Here is a 23,088-nt window from a genome sequence, read left to right on the forward strand (position 1 = left end):
TCTCGCTGTCAATTGTTGTTTCGATTGGCGTAATTAGATTTTCCTACGAGTTTGTCTGATCAAAGTTGCTGACCCGAAAGAATTCACAGGAAACTGATAAAGTTTCTGCAGTAAAACTGAATGATAAGTATCAAGATTTTTAACTAATGTAATTGATGTTTGAAGCCAGCCCCACGGTCTAGCTTGCCTGCCTCTCTCAATTCCAGGCCATGAGGGCTGGTTCCAAGTCCACTCAGCCTACGTGATTACCTTTAATTGAGGAGCTATCTAATGGTGAGATGGTGACCCCAGTCTAGAGAGCCAGGAATAACAGTCGAGAGGATTCATCGCACTGACCATGCTTCCAATCACTTATTACTGATCTGCATTTAGGTCAGTCGCTCAGGCGGCAGATTCACTATCTGTTGTTTTCCTATCCTTTTCTTAAATGATTGCAAAGAAATTGGAAATTTATTGAACATTTCCCTGGTAAGTTATTCTAACCCCTAACTCCCCTTCCTACAAATGAATATTTACCCCAATTTGTCTTCTTGAATTCCAACTTTATCTTCATACTGTCAGCTCATAATCTGCAGCCCTTTGGGCTGAACAGCGGTTGCTTGGTAGACGAAGGCCCATTAACGCTGGTTTGGTTTGTTTCAGAAGCGTTTGTTAGATTATAATTCTACATATTTCATTTTTGTGATGTTACCCGAACTGTTGATGGTTTTAATTTGTTCCTGGATTTTCTGTTTTCCTGTGTTGTATGTTTTTTCCTGTGGTCCCTGAAAAAAAAGAAAATCAATGTTCCACCTGTACTACAAGCTTTGTTCAGATAATCCAAACACACTACAGACCAAATTGTTTGGATTATTAAGGTTCAACTGTATTCATATTTATTTGTCATATGAATATTTATGAAGGAGTGTTTAGGTAAATAAAAGACAAATTTTAATTACAAATTATGAAGTTAGTTTTATACACAGTACATCAGAAGAAACACTCCAATAATTCACTTCTTTTTCAACAATTTCTCCTTTCTTTTCTTTACATGCTTTTTCACTTTAACTTTCCTCTTTTCAGCCTGCTGCTCCTTTACTGCTTTCTTCCTTTTCTGAAAAACAAAAACAAAAAAAAATCAATTACAATCAGCTATAGTATTATAAATATACAAACATTTAAATAGAAGTTTTATTAACTCCAAACAAAACACAAAGCATTTTGCAGAATAACAGTGACCACGTTTCTCTTTTTATGATCAACTAATAAACTATATTCTACTTTAGTCAAATATGGAAATATCGGCACATTAATAAGAACACAGAAGAGGAAAAGCAAAATATCATGTTAGTGAGAGAAGATGGAGAAACAGAAAGAGGAGAAGAAGACAAACATAAAAACACAAAAGGATAAGGATAATCTCAGCATCTTCTTCATAAACTGCCATCTTCACAAAGAATGGGTCTCTCCACATCCCCTGAGAAGCCCATTCTGCTCCCCAACTTCATCAGGAGAACGGGTTTAAATACTAATTGATGGGTTTTTCCTTTTTTGTTTGTCCTGTGTTCCTGGTCTTTTACCATCTACGAGGTGTGTTTTTTAAGTAAGTACCATTCTGACATAGAAATAAAAGTAATGCAAACTTTTAAGCAATTTTTTTTTTTTACTGTAAGCCTATACTTTAAACTACTCTTCAACATAAGTTCCAAGCATATTAAGGCATTGTTATATCGTGAAGCCATCTGAATTCCATCCGCATACTAATCTGCCGCCTGATGTGCCAGCCACTGCCGTGCAGTAGGGTTGGGCAGACCGGAACATTCAGTTGTTCTGCAACATTAGGAGGTTGAGGCGGAGTGTTTCGGTACAGAAAGCCGGCACATGGGAAACGGGACTGTAACTGCGTAGTAGAGAGAACTTCGAGAGGCAACATGACATGCCCCGCATCAGCTGGAATGTGCCTGTACCGAACGTGCCGTGTCGAAGGCCGCACTGGATAGACTATTAGAAATAGGAAAGGATTTCCACCTATCAATACTTGTTTATTGCACTTATTATGCTACAAGACCGGTTTCGACGCCTTACATAGGGTCATCTTAAGCTGAGCCATACATTCATATCTATGTGATGAAGCTATGATTAGGATTATATTGTCTAAGGAATGCCATATGATGATAAACATTTGGTCACATCCAAATGGGGCATGTCATAATGTGAACTGGCGTATAAGTCACTATGTGCAACAATGCAATTGTATGTCTAAAATAATATGTTTAAGGTCTTAAAATTAGTTTATAAAACACATCTCTACTTAAAACTAATATATATATATATATAAAATGAATATAATATATAGGAACACTTCATGCACATGAACGTTCGTGTCTTGCGTGTTGTTCAATTCATGAAAAAACAGAAGTCGAGGAAGTTCAGACTCTTAGAAAACTGACAATGAAGAAAATGGCAGAAGCCTTCAGAATGATAGACGTTGCAATGGCAATTTTCGAAGAACATGATCCTGAGGAAGTAAGGAGTGCAATTTGTGAAGAGAGAAGTTGAACATTGTCTTAAATGTTACAAGGAGCTGTATAATCAATGGCAAGGAAGATTACACAGTCAACAATTAAACATTTCTTTGCAAAACAATGCAGCACTTCAAATGAATGTCAAGTGCCTAGGTTGAACACTTCACTTACAAAGGATTTACACGAAAGTAAATCTGCAACATAAATTGAACCAACTACAGCATTATCAGATTCTCCCAATGTAGATGATCCAGAGCCTATTTAGGGTAAGTAGATGGAGTTAATGAAATGATTTCAGTATATTTCAGTGTTAAAGTTTTAAGTGTATAAATTTTGCATTAAAATGCATTTTAGAAACATAATAATGGTTATTTTTTGTAAAAATACTAAGAATCTCTGCTATTTTAAACTTAATATGTGAGTAAACAGAAACCTAATTTTGCATATAAAATAACTTTCAATTTATGAAAATTCGGTATGCGCAGCAATTCCACGGAACATAACTATCGCGCCTAACGAGGTTTACCTGTACAAGAATTCTGAATAATCCCATAATTAATATCTATTTCTGGGCTCATTATGTGCATGATGTACTGGCCACATTGAACCAAAACCTAGAAGATGCATCCTCTACTTTATCCAATTTAAATGCCATAGACCCACATTATTGTTTTTACATTAGAATCTGAATTTCAACAGAGTATAAATTATATGGATTTAAACATCACAAGATAACTCAATCAACTATCTTATTGTTTTTTTTTTTCAGAAAACACACTCAAACGGCTACCACCATTCACAGAGATTACATCCATTTCCAATTTCACAAAAAAGCAACATACTACGGTACGGTTTACAGAGCTCTCACTATCCCCTTATCTAGAAAAGATCTTCGTGATGAATTAAACATCACATGATCAATAGCCAAGTTTAATGGATACAAACCTCAATTCATCAATAAAATAATCAATACAACCAAAAGGTGCCAGCTTTCCACCTTAGCAAGAGAAACAATAGACTATAAAACTTATTCCTCATTTACGTTCAATAATCCAAATATACATCAAATTACAGTGGAAGTCCATTATAGCAAGAATTCATAACAACAAAAATGTATTCGTTATAGTGGATTGTCGTTATACCCGATTTTTCGTAAAAGTAGGAGGGAAATCCCATAAACATTAAAACTGGTATGAAACGGTATTAACTTTGTTCAAAACTTGCATTTTCGCAGATAATATCCACACTACGGCTTACTCATTTGTTATTTTTCAAAATCCGAGACTACGTGAAAGTGTATGTTTAATTTCAATCTGAAAAAATTGTAGTATCAATCCAGAGGCCTCTGTGGCAAAAGTTTCAGTTTTCTTCTTCAAACAGCATCACCTAACCTAACCGTATAAGCATCATGAAAACATTTCAAGTGCATATAGAGAAATTATAACCACCTTGCTACGAATTTATGTGGGATACTCCGAAATTTAACTAGATGCAGGAAAATATATAAACTGTCCTCTAAAATCAGTAATGTACTCCGTCATATCTTGAGGTGAATCATATTCTTATTTAATTTCAGTATATAACATTTGCTTCAGCCTTTATTTCAAACGAGTTAACATCTGCTATTGGCCACTCCATTTATGCATTATGAAAACGTGTTATCCTGTTTCATTTTGAACTTCCTTTTAGAGAACAGCAGTCAACAGGTATTAGTAATCGACTCCCAGATCACTTTCGAAGGTCGAAGAGAGAGCTCGCAAGTGTACATGGCGAGAAAACTATACTGTTCGATCCCATTTTATGGCTAATGTTTGTTTTCTTATTCAAACAGCGTCACCTAACTTAGCACCTAACTTGGTACAGAAATTATAACATGTCACAAAAAATTTATGTGGGAATAGCCTCTACGAACTTTAACAAGGCGCAAGAAAATATCAACTAAACTCTGAAATCAGTGATGCGCTCTGCCACATCTTGAGGTGTTATTGCATTCTTACTTAATTTCAGTTGGAGTATTAAAATTAAGCGATCATTTACTTAGCCTTTATTTCTAACGAGTTCACAACTGCTATCGACCACGTTATTTATGTATTTGTTAAGAAAACATGTCCTCTTCTTTCTTTCTTTCTTTCTTTCTTTCTTTATTTCTTTCTTTCTTTATGGAACAGCAGTTGATGGGTATTACTAATCGTCGAGAGAGTTTGCAAGTACACTTAACGAGAAAACGATACCAAAGGTCGCGTTTTGTGACAAACGCTTCAGCTTACTTATTCAAACAGCGTCATCTAACCTAACTTAACCACAAATGTACCATGAAAATATATCAAACACCAGTAGAAAAGTGATAACCTTCTCACTATAAATTTACAGGGGAATAGTCTTACCAGACGCAAGAAAATACAATCTAACCTCTGAAATAAGTGATGCACTTTGTTATAACATGAGGTGTATTATATTCTTACTTAATTTCAGTGTAGAGTAATAAAATTAAGCAATCGTTTACTTAGCATTTATTTTTAACGGGTTAACAACTGCTACCGATCACGTTATTTACATATTTATTACGAAAACATGTTGTCCTTTTTTATTTCTGATTTTCTTCATGGAACGGCAATTGACGGGTATTACTAATCGACTCTAACATTGCCTTCAAATGGCGACACAAGAGCTCGCAACAGAAAGCGATACTGAAGGTTGTATTTTGTGGCAAACGCTTCAGCTAAGTGTAATATTATAATTTCATATATTTTATCTAATTCGCATCCGTAATCTATATTGTGCTACTGACACGAATGAATGAATAAATAAATCAATAAATAAATAAATAAATAAATAAATAAATAAATAAATAAATAAATAAATAAATAAATAAATAAATAATAGCTAACCTAATTTAACCAATTGTATGTATCATGAAAACATATATCAAGCACCGGTAGAAAAGTGATAACCTCACTATAAATTCACATGATAAATAGCCTTTCTGAAATTTAACTGACGCGAGAAAATATAAACTAACCTCTGAAATCAATGATGCACTCTGCCATATCTTGAGGTGTATACCATTCTTATTTAACTGCAGTATTCAGCATTAAAATTAAGCAATTGTTTACTTCAGCCTTTTCTTTAACGAGTTAAGAACTGCTGTCGGACACGTTATTTACGCACTTATTACGGAAACATGTTCTCCTCTTTCATTTTCACTTTTCTTTATGGAACAGCAGTCGACGGGTATTACTAACAGACTCCAACATCAACTTCAAATGGCGAAGAGGGAGCTTGCTAGTGGACATAGCGAGGAAACGATACTGAAGATGATCGATGGCATACAATATAATGGCTGGGTGCATAAATATTGGTACTGGAAAATATCGTGCACGCTTAATCGCTCGTAATAACGGATGTGTCAGTGTTGAGGCTTTCACTGTAACCAAAGGATAATACACAGTTTAGTATAGGAATTGTGAAGGGACAGAAAAATCTGACGTTATAACGGGGTTCTCGTTATATGCCGTACTCGCTATAGCAGAATTCTACTGTACTAATGTTTTAAAATTGTATAACCAATGAATAGCCTTTAAAACAAATAACAATAACTTTTCCAGTTTTTACAATACATGCATCATCAATCAAAATTATAAATTTTCTCAGTCAGGTGTCTATAAATTACAATGCAAAAACTGCTAAATTTCTTATGTAGGTCAAACAGGCCGTAGTTTTCTAATAAGGTACATAGAGCATGTTAATGCCGTTAAGTACAATCGATTTTCAGCAATAGCACAACATAAATCAGAATCTATGCATAGCTTTACATCTATTAACCAAGATTTAAGCATTTTAAAAATTGAGAAGAAAGGTCGAATGCTCAACATCTTGGAAAACCTATACATTCATACTGATCCAATACTTTAATCCTAATTTCAATATTAACAAGATTAATGAGAAATCCAATATTCTTTTTGATATAATGATTCCTATTTAAAAAACAAAAACTTAAAAGAAATACATCAAACCCTCTAACATACATACCCTCACCCCTCCGTCCCCTACTTGCCCCACCTCACTCATTCCTTCCCTACTCCCCTCCTGCTTAAGCGATGCAACTGCTCTCTTTGAATGATCAGTTTTAGTGTTGGTCTACACATGTTCACACACTAGCATAGAAGCACCAGGGGGTGAGTCTCATACAATCATATATTTTTTGTTGTTTCCATTTTAATTTTCACAATTTTCTCAACCTTTCTCTTTTTCCACATATTCACTCTGTATGGAACTAACGGATCACATACTTACTCATTATTCAGACTGTGAATGTCCCCTTTGAACATCACAGTAAATTGCTAGTAGTGTGCCTTAGCTACTAAACATAATTTGTGAATCATCACATCCACCACTTACATGTCAAACACCTAATATCAACACTAATGTAAGACTCACAAATATCAAAAGACATTGTAATATCTACGTAATACTGGAAAAAGCTTTTAATGTGTTATTTTCATTTTCTTTTTTAATTGTGATTGTGTTTTCATTTTAATGTACTGTCTTACCTCAAGACTTTATTCCTAATGAGGATAAGTTACCCCATTTAATGTCCGACTCATTGGCTGAATGGTCAGCGTACTGGCCTTCGGTTCAGAGGGTCCCGGGTTCGATTCCCGGCTGGGTCGGGGATTTTAACCTTCATTGGTTAATTCCAGTGGCTCGGGGGCTGGGTGTTTGTGCTGTCCCCAACATCCCTGCAACTCACACACCACACATAACACTATCCTCCACCACAATAACACGCAGTTACCTACACATGGCAGATGCCGCCCACCCACATCGGAGGGTCTGCCTTACAAGGGCTGCACTCGGCTAGAAATAGCCACACGAAATTATTATTACCCCATTTAATTCCAGATGTATATGTAAACAACTACAACTCAACTACGACTCACATGTGCTCGTAAGCGCATAATATAAACAAAAATAAGACATACCAATTTCAGTGCATTACCGGTGATTTTATTGCATGCAACATTATATTTTTCCATCTCGTGATTATGGCTGAAGATGACCCAAATAACAGGGTTGAAACTAGTCCCAACATTTAATAGAGATAATTAGACTTTATTTAATTGATACTGAATAGTTGGACCTTCCTTCCCCCTCTTTGTCAATGTCATGTAAGCAGTAGCTGGAAAATACCAAGTCGACCGAAGACAACTGCCACAGCGAACACTACACAGAAGTGAAAAATGAAATGGCGCATGGCTTTTAGTGCCAGGAGTGTCCGAGGACATGTTCGGCTCACCAGGTGCAGGTAGGCGACTTGCGCGTCGTGATGAGGATGAAATGATAATGAAGACGACATGTACACCCAGTCCGCATGCCAGCGAAATTGACCAAGGATGGTTAAAATTCGCGATCCCGCTGGGAATCGAACCCAGGACCCCTATGACCAAAGGCCAGCATGCTAACCACTTAGCCATGGAGCCGGACCACTGAAGTGAACAGACTTAAGTTGATTGCACTGCAAAAGAGTGCAGTTCATCTTTATTTCTTCCTCTAAGCAACATAAGATCAGTGTACCCACCTTCTTACTGTCTGGAGATTCATCTCTTGGTCGAGAACTATCAACAAATTTGCTACCATTAATTTTCTCTGAATCCTCACTTTCTTCACTATCTTCATCATCTGAACAGCTTCCATCACTCTCTTCACTGTTCTTGAGGATTTCAGGAATTTGTTGAGGACCAGATAGGTCTTCTTTCAACCCAGTAATGGTTGTGTACACAGGAACTTCCTCACCTGACTTTGCTTTCCTGATATCTCTGTCAAAGTCAATAACCTGAAAATAAATTGAGAAAATTAAAACTTATGCAAGATACATTTATGTAGAATAATCCTACTTCCTTTCATAACAAACAAACAAACAAATCTGTGAAACAAACAGACCTACTGAACTTTCTATCTTTGTTAATTTTAGATTGATTTACACCATATTTAGTGAGATAGTTAATATAAACTTTTTAAAAATCAGAATTTGGTTTAAAATGTCCTATTAGTTTTGGAATTATTGCTTCTTTCTTGGAGGGAATAAAAGTGGTATTTATTCAAAATGCTGCCGGTTCACCAATTCTTTGTTTCTTGGTTTAAAATTTGGTTGCTAAGCTTAGGAAGATAAAAGGAATCATTTGTAGTATTACATTTGCTATTATGGGAACTGGTGCAGTTATAACACTGGCGCCACACACACTGCCACCATTCCTCCACCCATGCATCCTACAGCACGGAGCACTGTCAGGGTTGCCAACAAGCCGTGATACTCGCTGCACAAGTCATAGGTTACTCTTAACTGAACTCTAACCTAACCCTGTTACTAACAGTACTTTCTGGTAAACCAGAAACTAACCAGTCACTATCAGTAAACTAACAATCACTTTATTTGTTATTGAGCCATGTAATTTAGCTGCTCTGGTGATATGAATTAACCGTCAACACTACTGATGTTCATTCTTCAAAGTGTTGGACTATCTGATGAAAGAGTACTTATACTTAAGCGGACAGATGCCATTACTGGAAATTTTCTAGAGCCAGGCAGAATATTGGTCATGTAACCATTCTGTGAGGTTTTCTCAGGAAGATTTCTATGTCCCCTTTGGTATGTAATTGTTAGGTGTTTGCTTTTAAATTCTTCATGTAGAATTTTTCTAGTAACTAACTTATGTAAACCCTCAATCCCCTTTTGAAATTCCCTTTGATGGGACATTGTAAAATATAAGGAAGCCCGAGTGCGGTACCCTTGTTATGCTTTCTCACAATTTAAATTTTGGTGACGTAAGTTTTTGAACCTTCTAAACTTAATTTTTTCCTTTTGACATTTCTCTTTACCTTACTTAGGGTGGAATTCATAGACAGCACTTATACATAAGTGCCCCTTATAAGCCAGCTTTCATTTCATATTACCTACTTAAGTGTCCCACTTATTGCTATAAGTGGACCTCCCACACACACTTACGTGACTCACTTATGTTGCAGCAAGATGGAGGTTGATTTTGCTGAATATGTTGCATTTCATTCACAGAATACTTTCCGTGCACACAGTAGAGATGGAAAATCCTGTCGAAATGTAATGTGACCAACAATTTATAGAAGGTTTCGTTTTAGTAAAGTGAGAGTTATGAATATTCTTGTTCCTTTGATTGAGAGAGTGAACATAACCTCTAGAGGACTCACTATCTCACCAATAATGAATATATTGTTTTGAGATTTTATGCCATCTCTTAATTTCAGGTTATTATTATTATTATTATTATTATTATTATTATTATTATTATTATTATTATTATTATTATTATTGATATTATTATCATCACTATCATCATGACCGGTATTTCGCTTAATTAACTGGAAATGTGTTACAAGTTGATAAGTTACCAAGACTGTAGGCCTATGGAATAGTAAAAGAACTATACTGAGTTATAAGAAATATGAACGTGTTGCACTACTACCATTTATTTTACGGTTGATTTGTGCTAAGTATATCAGGTTAGTCAACCAATCGTTTGCCGGTATATATCAGAAGTTTCTGAAATTATGGCATCGCACATCAAAACATACCGTACTAATTCCATTTCATTGGGGAAGTAATTAGGCCTATTACAACGTAACGGCTACGGATATATTTGTCAAATCATTAAAAGCGTTGTAGGGCTAGATATTCTAAATTTGGATGAATATTTATATAGGTTCGAGTGCCTGGATAACTATAAACATATTATATTAAGAAGAAAATTAGACTCTGGGCATTTTCGTAGTTTGCATTGTCCACAACAAGTTTTTCCAACGTCAATCATATTCTGATGAGAAACAGCGTCGGTCTACTTGTTCTATATTATGTGCATGTACTGTTCTTCGACACAAGTTCTTGCAGGTGCTGTCTCAGCTCCCTGTTTTATTATCCATTCCGATAATCAAATCCAATATAGACGATCTTTTAACCTCAAAATTTCGCGCGCGTACACGCGATGTCCTCCGATAAATAAAACACAATAGATCATTCCACTATTCGGTAGCCAGAACTACATGATCCAGGAAGCATGGGCATAATATACAGCATTGCCACATCTCCAGTGATACTTACTGTATCAATGAGTGTGCTCTATAAGTGCTGTCTATGAAATGTAAACTCATATAAGTGAATACTTACTATAAGTGATCCCTTATTACTTAAGAGTTCCACTTATATATAAGTGCTGACTATGAATTCGGCCCTTAGTCACATTTAGCATGGACTAGCCGCTGCATCTTCGGGCCTTATGCCCAAGTACGTAACTCATAAACTTCTGAGGAGTTCTGGCCCTTGAACTCCCTTGCACTTTGTTTCTGCCTACGGTAAATTTTATCTTGGTCTTGTTCCTTTTCTAAACTTTGTTGACAGACTGCTGGGGCCTTGTTCATTTTGGGATCTCCTGACCCTGTTTTGTAGGCAGTGTAAGTGTAAGTGTAAGTGAAATATTTCAAATGGACAACTGGATTTAGACCTGTTTGTTAATGCTTTGTACGCTATGGTTTCCTAAGTGTATAGTTCTTAGAACATAAAGACTGTAGTGTATTGGTTGGCCTAAAAACTTGGACTATGTAATTTTGTAAACATTTAGGAAGTTCTGCTCCCTAACGAAACACGGTTCTGAATCCCCAAATTTTGTAAAATGTATTAAGCCTGGTCCTCATATTTTGTGTAATATATTCTACCTCCATTAATGTAATTTTGATACCTGAGGCCTTGACTTTACCTTAAACTGTCTATTAAATTGGTTTTGATATCCCTATGTATTTACTGTATTATGGGGAAAAGAAAGAAATCAGAAGAAATTAACACATCAAAATTTTACCAATGTTTTGGGCATCTTTCCATTTCTTGTTGTCTGCCCATTCAAACCTCACACTTCTATAACCTCTTAGTTCCACGATGACCCCAGAGTAGTAGTAGTAGTAGTAGTAGTAGTAGTAGTAGTAGTAGTTGTTGTTGTTGTTGTTGTTGTTGCCGTTGTTGTTGCCGTTGTTGTTGTTGTTGTTGTTGTTGTTGTTGTTGTTGTTGTTGTTGTTGTTGTTGTTGTTGTTGTTGTTGTTGTTGTTGTTGTTGTTGTTGTTGTTGTTGTTGTTGTTGTTGTTGTTGTTGTTGTTGTTGTTGTTGTTGTTGTTGTTGTTGTTGTTGTTGTTGTTGTTGTTGTTGTTGTTGTTGTTGTTGTTGTTGTTTGATAACTGTCTCCCCCTGGAGATAGTCCCATCGGACTCAGTATACTCTCAAAATATCTTTTTAGAATGTACACAATTTTTTCCTTTATGTATGTAATGGACTAAAATTTTGTATGATTTCTTCAGCACGACTGTGACAATTTTGTCTCGGAAAAATTGAAGTAATCCGAATTTCATCCGAAACGATCAAAGAATTTCAAAATAACACAGCGAGACTCTATTAGGAGTCCTATTACTCCTAGATATTTCAATTTTTCTTTTTATCCTCTGTTTAACTGTCAACAATAACATTTTTGACACATGAATTTGCACGGTCCTTTGCATTACCCCTCTTGGGTAATGCAATACTTCTGTTTTTTTGTGAAGTCAGGTGGTATAATGCCCTCTTCAAAACATTTTGATACCACAGCAAACAGTTTATTTGTGATGTAGACATCACCGTATTGTTAGAACTCCACAGGAACGTCATCTATGCTTGTTACTTTATTTTTTTCCATCCGTTAGTTCCTTATCTTCAATCTACTCATTCAGACTTTCAATTTTGCATCATGTGTACCCACAAGGCTGCTACCTTCATTGAAAATAAGAAATAAGAAAATTGTACAGTTTAAAATTGTCATAGTGTGCGCCGGATGTGAGTTGGTCCTCCTTGATGTGTATGAGATAAATAGTGACATAGGAAAATTCATGAACCTTTTAATTAGTTACAGGGTGATTAATCGTGTTGTCCTTGTGGAGTGTGTGGAATGCTAGAGGCCTGTTGACCACTTCGTACCCCCCCACCCAATGGTCTTGTCACAAGCTGGACCAAACCAATAGAGACCAATGAACTTTTCAATAGCCTGGTCTTGTAAAGATCATGGTCTTGTCACTAGTTCGTAAGTTGACAGCCTCACGTAGCCCACTGTGACAACGCCCGAGCCGTGTTGTATTTCTACCCTATGTGACAACGTCCGATCTGCACCATGTTGGGACTCTAACCCTCTAACCTATCACCCATGAAGGGTCTATAGAACCCTTTACCCACATTCTTTGAAACAGTTCGTAAACAAATATGTCCAAATACAACACCCATATTTTATTATTTTGCTTTCCCCCCCTATTTTTTGTGTTACCTGCATTTACCTTTGCCCAAATCCATAGTCATTTTCCCCTTCCCCCTTGAGAAATGATGCATCATGGGTTTACTGTATTAATTCATTCATTTATTTAGTAGTAATCAGGTACAGGTACAAAGTACTCCATTTCTTTTCAATTTGCTTTAAGTCGCACCGACACAGATAGGTCTTACGCCAACGATGAGATAGGAAGGGGCTAGGAGTGAGAAGGAAGCGACCTTGGCCTTACTTAAGATACAGCCCCAGCATTTTGCCTGGTGTGAAAATGGGAAACCATAGAAAACCATATTCAAAACCGACAGTGGGGTTCGAACCCACTATCTCCTGAATGCAAGCTGATAGCTACGTGACCCAAGGCACATGGTCACTTGCTCGGTGTACTCCATTCTACATGGACTGTATAACAAAAAACACACACAACCCAGCTACAGCACGAACTTAAGCAGAGAGCACATTATATCCATCCCGCTCGGTTCAGTTCAGTTTCCCTCATATCTGTTCGCATCAGTTCATTTGCCGCATATCTTCTGTCTCTTTTGGAAGCAGTCAGCGAATCCGGCTTGAAACAGCGCATGTAGCAATGTCGAGCTCTTCGTCCGAAGACAGAGAAATTATATCCTACGAAGATTTTGTTACATGAAATAAATTTAAAAAGAGGACAGTATGGTGAACATTACCTTCACTTTCCAGACTTTCTACAAGATGAGGGCAATTTCTTTAAATATTTCAGAATGTCATGCTGTAAGTTTTTGAGTTAGTAAGTGTTCTACCCCTCCAAAAAAGGGAATAAAATTTCAGAAAACCAATATTACCTGGTGAGCAACTAGCACTAACAATGAAGTAACTAATGATTTTCTTTCACATTTTATTTAACAAGATTACATAGAAAAAGTAAGTATAATGACATAATACCATAAACCAGTGTACTGTTTGTGGAAGCAGTCAAATTTTTCAATTCATATTCCGTCACAAGAGCATTAATTTTAGATTTAAATTCAATTTGCAACAGAGGACTAAAAGATCTAACAGTTTCTTCCACAGCTCCAAAACTTTTTTTTTTTTTTTTTTTAATGGAACATGTGGGCTTTCTATCCACTTTTGCTGATCTGTCTCTGTCTTATCCCTGGCTTTGACAATATGAAAGTGACTGAGGTATGAGCGAGGCTAGTAATGCCATTTCTTCTGCAGCCAGTTGCGGCTATGAATGGTGTGAAAATGTTGCTCACAGGGTCGGTTGGTGCATGCATTTCAGTGGGCTTGGCAGACTGATATGTAACAGCAACTTCTGGCTCGGTGAGGAAAGCAAAGGGAAACTACTTCACTCCCCGTTTCCCTAGCACGCCTCTCCAGTAATGCCTGGGGCCATCTATGACAGCTGATGGCAGAGCTGTTGAGGATCCAACCAGCCTTAGGGCTGAAGAATGAACATACATACATCAGCCACAGAGGTATTTGACCTCTTTCTTCACATAGAAGCCATGGACAGAATTGCTGCCTCACTTCTTGCTGATTCACTTGTTATCTTGTTCTTGCCATATCATATCAGGATGTCTTTTTGTGACTTCAATAATCAGATGTTCTTCGTTGATCGCACTCACTGAACACAAAACATAAAACTCTTTGCCAGAGGTTCACAAGGTAATCTACCTTCCGTCTTCCGTCAACTTTGCTTGCGAGGGCAAGCTTGACTGAACGGATGGTAGGGGAGAAATGCTGAAGCCTATAGAACTGAAGCACCAGAGATGTCTGGACATTTGGTTACACGTTAATATAATACCCAAGATCAATGGAACGGAACGGAAGCAGTGTACTCCCTGCTTTACTTGCTGATGAAAGTCACTGAATTGACAGGGATTCTGCTGCTTACCAAGAAGTCAACATACAAAGAAATTTGGAAAGACCTAACGATTTACAACAAAGAACTTGTTATTCACACCACTGACAATAGCAAGAACATGAAATTTATGAGAAAGAGCATCAATGGGGAGAAGAACGATAAAGACAAGAAATGAGAAAGGAGAAATCACCAATAACTGAAACAAAATTATGAGAAAAATCCAGGCATTCTAAGAAAAGATTTATCATTCATCAGTTTCTGAACCCAGAGGATGAAAGAAAAATAAATTTGAATATTAGCTCAGAAGAGCTGCCAGAAATTGATGGACCAGAACTTCAAACTGCACTCCAAAAAAATGAAGAATGAGAAGGCACCTGGAGATGACAGAAATGCTAAAGCATGGAGGTGAAGCCCTAAAGAAGGCAGTATTAGCTCTCTTGAATAAGTGCCCCCAGAAAGGCAGACTATCACAAGCTTGACAGGATGCTGAGGTCATCCTATTATTTTAAAAAAAGGAGACAGTGCTGACATAGAGAACTGCAAACCCATCAGCCTTTTGCCTCACCTCTACAAACTCTTGATCAGAATTTTAACTAGTCATTTACAGCCTGTTGAGCAAGCTGTATTTCGAAAAATATACAGTACTATCAACCAAAGTGCAAGAAAGAAAATGCTTGCAATTCCAGGAATTCACAGGCAACAATAATGCTATAATGGGCACAATCTGAATTATTTAAGAAAATAATTTGTTTTACGTCGCACCGACGCAGATAGGTCTTATAGCGATGATGAATTAGGAAAGGGTAAGGAGTGGGAAGGAAGCAACCATGGCCTTCATTAAGGTACAGCCCCAGCATTTGCCTGGTGTAAAAATGGGAAACCATGGAAAATCATCTTAAGGACTGCCAGCAGTGGGATTCGAATCCCCTATCTCCCAGAGGCAAGCTCACAGTTGCGCGCCCCTAACCGCATAGCCAACTCACCCAGTAATTTGAACTGTCACAGAGTAGTAATTATGATCTGGTGGCAATAAGGTGTATTTATTGTGTTCCAGGAATACCTAAGTGTTGCACCTCCTCATTTAACCAAGTGATTTCTGTACTGTATCTCGAGAAGTGTTTTAAAATGATACCAAAACAAAAACAAAAAAGAAACAGGTTTCCATCAAAACACGTAGATCTATCCAAGGATAAATAAGGTAAAGTTTTGAAGAGCTTTACAGTACATTTAGAAATAAGTGAGGAAACTCAAGTTCAATGGTACAGAAGAAAAATGTTTACTACATAGAAATTAGAAAAACTCAAATGTTTTGTGTTCATAAAAGTAAAGTGCTTAACCACACATTCAGTAAATACTGGGTACTGTACAATGCAAAGATGACATTATTACTGTAAAACATTGTGCAATCACATTTTGTTGTAGAAAATGTTCTTATAGCATTGTGAGTTTTCTCTGAATAGCAGGCATTTTTACATTCCCCATCAGTATCCGTTATATGGATGTATCTTATAATGTTTTAAAATCGTCCCTTTTTTCATTTCGTTCACCCTTTCAAACCAGCGACCAGCTTCCTGAATTATAACACATATTCATGTCCAAAAAAACTAAAAACCTTTTGACTGAAAAAACTAGTGGATGTGTAGCACCCCAAGCTAATAGGAGTGTATAGCTTAAGGAACAACTACTTTAATCATGTTATAGAGAATTACCTACCTCAGTTAAATTCCTTGGGATGTAAGCATTCTTGAAAACTTCTTCTTCTACTTGTTGTTCTGATGTCTCATCTCCTTCTGTCCTCTGAGCAGCAATTTCAGATATTCTATCCAGATACTGCTCCATATTACTTTCAGAAATAGTGGGGTCAGTGATAAAATCGAAGAGTTCCTTCACTCGCATTGTTGCCACCTCTCGCTTCTTAAAAAACTCTGTAACAACATGAAGCACCCTTAACCAACTGCAATTTGTACACTGAACAACAAAATTATAATTACAGTTACTATATTAACCCTGATACCGCCCAATGAAAATATTGAATCAAGCAGTGAAAAATGTATCTTTATTTTTACCTCAAATAATGTGATAGTCTTCTTAAATCAATATTGAAAACCATTGAAAAGTAATATTTAGAGAATAATATTGACATTCTCCAGGAATACATTGTAAAAAAAATTAAAAATAAAAAAAATGCAGAAAATTACAAAAGAGAAATATTTTGGCAAAATGATAGGAGCCGATTGTTCCTATTCACAGAAATGTCCAATACCATTAAGAAGTAATAATGGAATATTATGTATATATTTCACAATGTGAAAAATACGCTGTATATACACAGTACAAAAAGTTACACAAATTATACAAGAATTCTACAATCTAGAAAAGACTTTTGAAACTTTCCACCGATTGAATTAGTTTGACTTCAAAATGGAAATGTGAAGAGTTGGTGGACACCATGAAGAGAAAGAAAAATACGAGTGCAGATCAAATATAATGGAAATAATTTTTTAAAATTTACTGCATCAATAAAAAATATGCACATAAAGAGATCACTTTTCTACGTAGCGTCCTGCCTTCAATACACATTTTTCCCATTGGATTGGTAAGTTTTTGATGCCGTCTTGACAAAAAGAAGAGGGACGTGCGCGGAGTCAGATGTACACGAACTCTTGCATCATTATCGAACCACTGTCCTCCTAGGTCTTGTTTGAGTGGTCCAAACAAATGGTAGTCACAGGGCGATAAATCTGGACTGTACAGAGGGTGTTCCAGAGGTGTCCAGTGAATTTCCTCCAGTTTTTCCTGCATTAAAGCGGCGTATGCGGCCTAGGATTGTCACGAAGAAAAATGACATTTCGGATCGGTTGCCGGCATCGCTTGTTGCAATACACAGCTTTTGCTTCATCCAAAAGGCGACAGTAAAAGGCTGCATTAACCCCTCAAGCGTGACATTGTAAAACTGCATGGTGCACCCACAGCGTGCTTTATTTCTAGCCTACTCCCAATGCTGAGCGCGGTGTCTAATGGATTTTGCTATAATCTTCAAACGGGTGGACGGAAAATTATCAAAGAAATACACAATTACTATAACATATTACATAATAATATAAACATATGCTAACCTGGATATCCCTGGGCAGCTGGACATCAATACTGGCACTTTGTGCAATAGATTTCAAAGCACATCGTCAGTATCACTATCTTCGCTGGACGTTATCGCGAAGTCATCCTCTAAATTACTGTCACACTCTGAATTACTTTCACTGCCACTATTAACCAATAAATTAATTATTTCTGCATCACATATCACTCCCCTTGGACCTACCATGTCCATGTTTACAAACAAACTCGCGGTCCTTTAGCGCGAAACACGTGTGCAGAGCTCTACGAAATAATTAACTGATAAGGTATGCGACATCTCTCGGGAATAATTATTAGCTCTGAGTGTAGCTAAAAGCTGCCTCTCCTGCCACCTTATGATGAAGCAGATAACTGTTACGAAATCCATGTAGCGGGCGTTTCAAATGTCACGGCGCACCATTGCGCTGTACACGCTGTGACTGTAGCAAACCAGTGGGTGCACTTCTGCACCGCACACGCTAGGGGAGTTAATTGTCCTTTGTTCATGAAGAAAATCCACCAGCAAAATGCCCGCGGAGTCCCAGAAAACGGTTGCAAGTACCTATCCAGCAGACGGGCATGTTTTGGCCTTGACCAAACCTGCTTCAGCTCTTCACCACCACTCCATGCTTGCTTGTCTGCTTGCTTGCTTTCTTTGACTCTGGGGTGTAATGATGCAACCCAAGTCACAATACGATGCAAGAAATCCACTCCTTCTTCCTCATAGTGATGCAGGTGTCTCTAATTAAAAGATATAAATTTCATTACGATTGATCCGTATTGAACTGTGATTACAATAGTATTTAAATACTGTATTTTATTGTTAAGGTCCACCGTTTCAATACAAACTATACAACATTTCACATTACATTTACATTCAGGGACTAGTTTCGACCTAACTGTAGGTCTTAAAGCAAATCACACAAATATATCAAAAAAAAAAAATTAACAATGTATAGACTCAAAGGTCTTAAAAACGGTATGCACAACTCATAGAATTGAAGTTAAGACTAGTCACATAAAATAAAATTCTGTTGAGAGTTCAAGCAATTTAGGACACAGTGCAGTGTCAATGACATAAAAGTGATATGTACATACCATGTGTGAATTAAGGTAAAGTTCAAGAGGTGCAATGCACTACGTTAAAAAGTTGCTATTTGATAGAGATTCATAAAATGCTGATGTGCTGCACTATATGAAATTGTGCCTATGATAAAGATTCTTAAAATGCTGATTAAGGATGATGCATAGAAGTTCAATAAAGGCTGGCTCCTTAGATATGCTGCTTTCAATTCAAAGTTCAACTGAACTTTTCAAGATATTCACACATTCGGTATACATGAATGTGATGCGTGATGTTAGAAAGGCTCTTCTGTAATATAATGTGATACATTGTACAGTTTGTATTGAAAAGGTGGACCTCAATAACAGAATATTTAAATACTACTGCAGGAGTCTCTGACAAACTTCCTGGCGTAAAGTTTTTTGTTCCTGGTTGAGGAGACGAGGAACCCAGCTAGCAGACAATTTTCTGAAATGGAGTTCATCTCGAATGATGGTTTGAACACTTCCGTAACTTATTCCTATGGCTAAAACAATTTGTGAAATTTTTATTTGCTGATTTTCTTCACCAATAATGTCACAAATGACAACAATATTGTTGCAATGATGCTTGTCCATGGTCTTCTTTCATGAGGTTCATTTTTCACAGAGTCTCTTCGTGCCACAAGTTTTTTAGCCCACTCATACACTCGAGTCTGCAAAAGTGTTTCTTCCCCAAACTGAGCACAGAGCTGTCTCAAAATTTTGGAAGGTTTGGTGCCTTCTGTTGCCAGAGGTTGTGCAACATGTGCGTCTCTTGGCCACTCATGGCGTACCGAAGCAGCCCAACTCTCCACCGTCATTCACGTACATAAACCCCTTCTCCAGACACCCCCACCAACAACCTGGCAAAGCCTCACCTCAGAATTATTACTAACAGCAGCGGTACATTCAAATTTCCGTTTATATTTGAACCATCTTCATATCAATCCTAGGACTGAGTGAAACTAAATGGAAAGGTAAAGGGAAGAAGAGATGAGGAAGAACTATAGCCTCTATTGAAATGGTAACAACATAGAGATTAGAAATGGAGTAGGATTGATATTGGAAAACGAGTTAGATGGTATTACACAGATCCAGTACATTATGAATGCAGAAATTCTCTCACAGAACTGGAGTGTTTATCATAGAGATAGGTTAGATACAATAGGAGGAGGAAGTATTCATACTGGTGAAAGAATAATTTGTAAGCTACCTGGCAAGGCTGGCACTGACACTGATGCAGAATTATTTGATAAAATAATCAGCGATGTGGGGAACAACACAATGTTATTGTAGCAGGTGATCTGAACTTACCAAATGATAACTGGGAAAGGAATGTGAACGAAAGAAACCATGAAAAACAAATGGTGCATAAGTTAAAATGGGAAGGACAGCTGAATCAGAAAGTGACAGAACCAACTAGAGGGAAAAATATTCTAGACGTGGTGCTGATAAGACCAGATGAGCTCTACAGAGAAACTGAAATGATAGATGGTATAGGTGATCATGAAGCTGTCTTTGTTGTATTTAAAAATAAATGTTATAAAAATAAGATAAGACAATAATATAATGGTTGATAAGGAAGGGATGGGGAAATTTTTAAAAAAATAATTGTTATTAATGGAAAATGGTAAATAAAAATGTAAACAGCGTATGGGTTGGGTTTAAAGCACCGTATTTACTCGCGTATTAGACCCCTTTTTTCCCCACTTTTACAGCCAAAATAAATAAAGAAGGGTCCAATATGTGATAACCTCAAAATTTTGTGCAGCAAACACATGACTTCTAAGTTATAAAGAGCTATAAATTGTACATGTAAACATTCTGTAATTTACTATTATTTAACAAACTTAGAATGTATTTAAGTTATACAGGCTATTTTCGTTGGAAGGCAGTATTTCTAAACGTAAAAAGAACACTACTTTTAAGCCTACAGTACATATAAAAGTCTGTTTTAGTTACTCACTAGCTGATGTACCCGTGCTTCGCTACGGGATTCTCAGAAAGACTGACTGTGTGGTTTTCCTAACTGAATTTAACATAGATCATTACAAAAACATCAGTAGGAATGTAGCGATTGAGAGCAATGTTATGATATAAAATACTCGATCAAATGAAAAACCGCACACTTTCTAACTTTCAACGAACAGTACTACGGTGCCGATCTTACAGTACAAAGTTCCAGAGCTGGAATGACCAGGTCGCAGACTGCCGGGAACACTCCTCTGCCATTATTCCATTAAATTTGCACACTGCTCATTCCAATCAGTGCCTCAGAGTAGGGACTGAATAGCTCGAATGCTATGATGAATCAGTGTGTTACGTACCAGTAGTATCAGAAAATTTATGAACCAGAGGAATGGCATGTTAAAGAAGAAAGTTATCTTAACTCCCCAGCTACTTCCCGCCAATATTCAGGCAGGCCGTTACACTCGGTACGACCGGGCGAGTTGGCCCTGTGGTTAGAGCCACGCAGCTGTGAGCTTGCATCCGAGAAATAGTGGATTCGAACCCCACTGCCGGAAGCCCTGAAGTTGTATTTGGTGGTTTCCCAAAAGGTAAGTGCTGGGCATATACATTAATTAAGGCAAAGGCCCCTTACTTCACACCCCTAGCCCTTTCCTATCCCATCGACGCCATAAGACCTACCGTTGTGTGACGTAAAGCAAATTTTAAAAAAATACTCGGTACGCAGCAGTAATCCTATCTAACGGAGATGAGTGAAAACAGAAGACACAAAGTACATCACAACAAACAATGGTCAATGTAATATTATTGTTGATTAATTTTATGAGCTTTCTATACTGTAGGCCTTCACATTAGTTTTCTTTCGGCTTTGTAATATTAGGGCGTCTTATAAAATTATTTATATCGTAGACTGTTCCTTATTCTCAGACTTTATACACCGATTTTCATTAAATTCTGTTTACCCATTTTCTCGTGACTCAGCGCTGATATGGACTTAGTAACAAAAATCCAAATTCATGAATATCTCTGTGATTATAGGCGGTACGGTAACAATGTATAAGACATAATTGATCATAAATGTAATATAAACGTAACTATTACTAACTTACTACATAACTAAAATGTTAATTATGTAGTATTTATCGATACGACACTAATAACAAATATTTGAGAATTACATTTTAGGCCTGCCCCTAAACTACCATTTCACTCAGCGTGAATAAAATTATTGATGGCCTACATTATAGCGACTTATTCCCCGACTTTGCATACCAATGTTCATTAAGATACGACCACTAATAACATAAATATTTGAGAATTAGATTTTAGGCATTCCCCTAAACTACCATTTCACTCAGCGTGAATACAGTTATTGATGGCCTAGATTATATCGACTTATTACCGTGACTTCGCATACTGATTTTCATTAAGACATGGCTACTTATAACATAAATATTTGAGAATTAAACTTCAGGCCTTCCCTAAACTACCATTTCACTCAGCGTGAATAAAATAATTTATAGCCTAGATCGTAGCGGTTCATCATCCGACCTTACATACCGATTTTCATTAAATTCACTTCAGCCGTTTTCTAGTGATGCGTGTACATACATACATACATACATACAGACAGACAGACAGAAATTACGGAAAAGTAAAAAGTGCATTTCCTTGTTACTGTGGACATGACCGATACAGAAATACCATTATTCTCAAATTCTGAGCAATGTACAGACAAAACTCTTATTTTATATATTTAGATATCACGTCATTCGTTACATCTCATTAAGTCCTCTGGTGAGGTTGACGTCAGGAAGGGCATAAAAACTTGCTACGAAGATTCGTCTCACTTCATACTCGATCCCGTAGAAGAAAGGGATAAGGGTATTGTGTTATCATATAATTAAATATTGATACAAAAGAACTTAATGGTCAGTCATTTGTCTCTGTCAGTTCAGCAATAGGTCTGCCACACAGTAAACCTGATCACTGCTTTCATTTGAATTATCGCCTTGTACCGCCAACTTCCCTGCCTTGCTACCGGTGTGTCGGCATTCTAAATGACATCATCCTCATTGCTATCTCTCGTCACATCAGTCGCGTCAGCCATGCTTCATTCTCTTCACACACATCCTCTTTGAGGCATGCCAAACCATCAGCTGATAACTAGCGTATGTTACAGGTTGTACTTCCGAACATAATACATAGTAACTGGAAACAT

General features: G+C 37.0%; 1 protein-coding gene across 1 annotated transcript in view; it reads right to left on the bottom strand.

Moving 5' to 3' along the window:
* Positions 1-907: 907 nt before the first annotated feature.
* RIOK1 (RIO kinase 1) overlaps positions 908-23,088 on the bottom strand; it is a 127,962-nt gene continuing 105,781 nt past the window's right edge. Inside the window, exons 8-10 of the mRNA XM_067152482.2 lie at positions 16,416-16,627; positions 8,083-8,337; positions 908-1,093 (exon numbers count right to left, since the gene is read on the bottom strand). Coding sequence (XP_067008583.2) covers positions 992-1,093; positions 8,083-8,337; positions 16,416-16,627 — 569 coding nt within the window. The 3' untranslated portion in view covers positions 908-991. The remainder of the gene's footprint in view (positions 1,094-8,082; positions 8,338-16,415; positions 16,628-23,088) is intronic.

Source organism: Anabrus simplex, chromosome 8 (genome assembly GCF_040414725.1).
Source record: "Anabrus simplex isolate iqAnaSimp1 chromosome 8, ASM4041472v1, whole genome shotgun sequence".
NCBI classification, from domain to species: domain Eukaryota; kingdom Metazoa; phylum Arthropoda; class Insecta; order Orthoptera; family Tettigoniidae; genus Anabrus; species Anabrus simplex.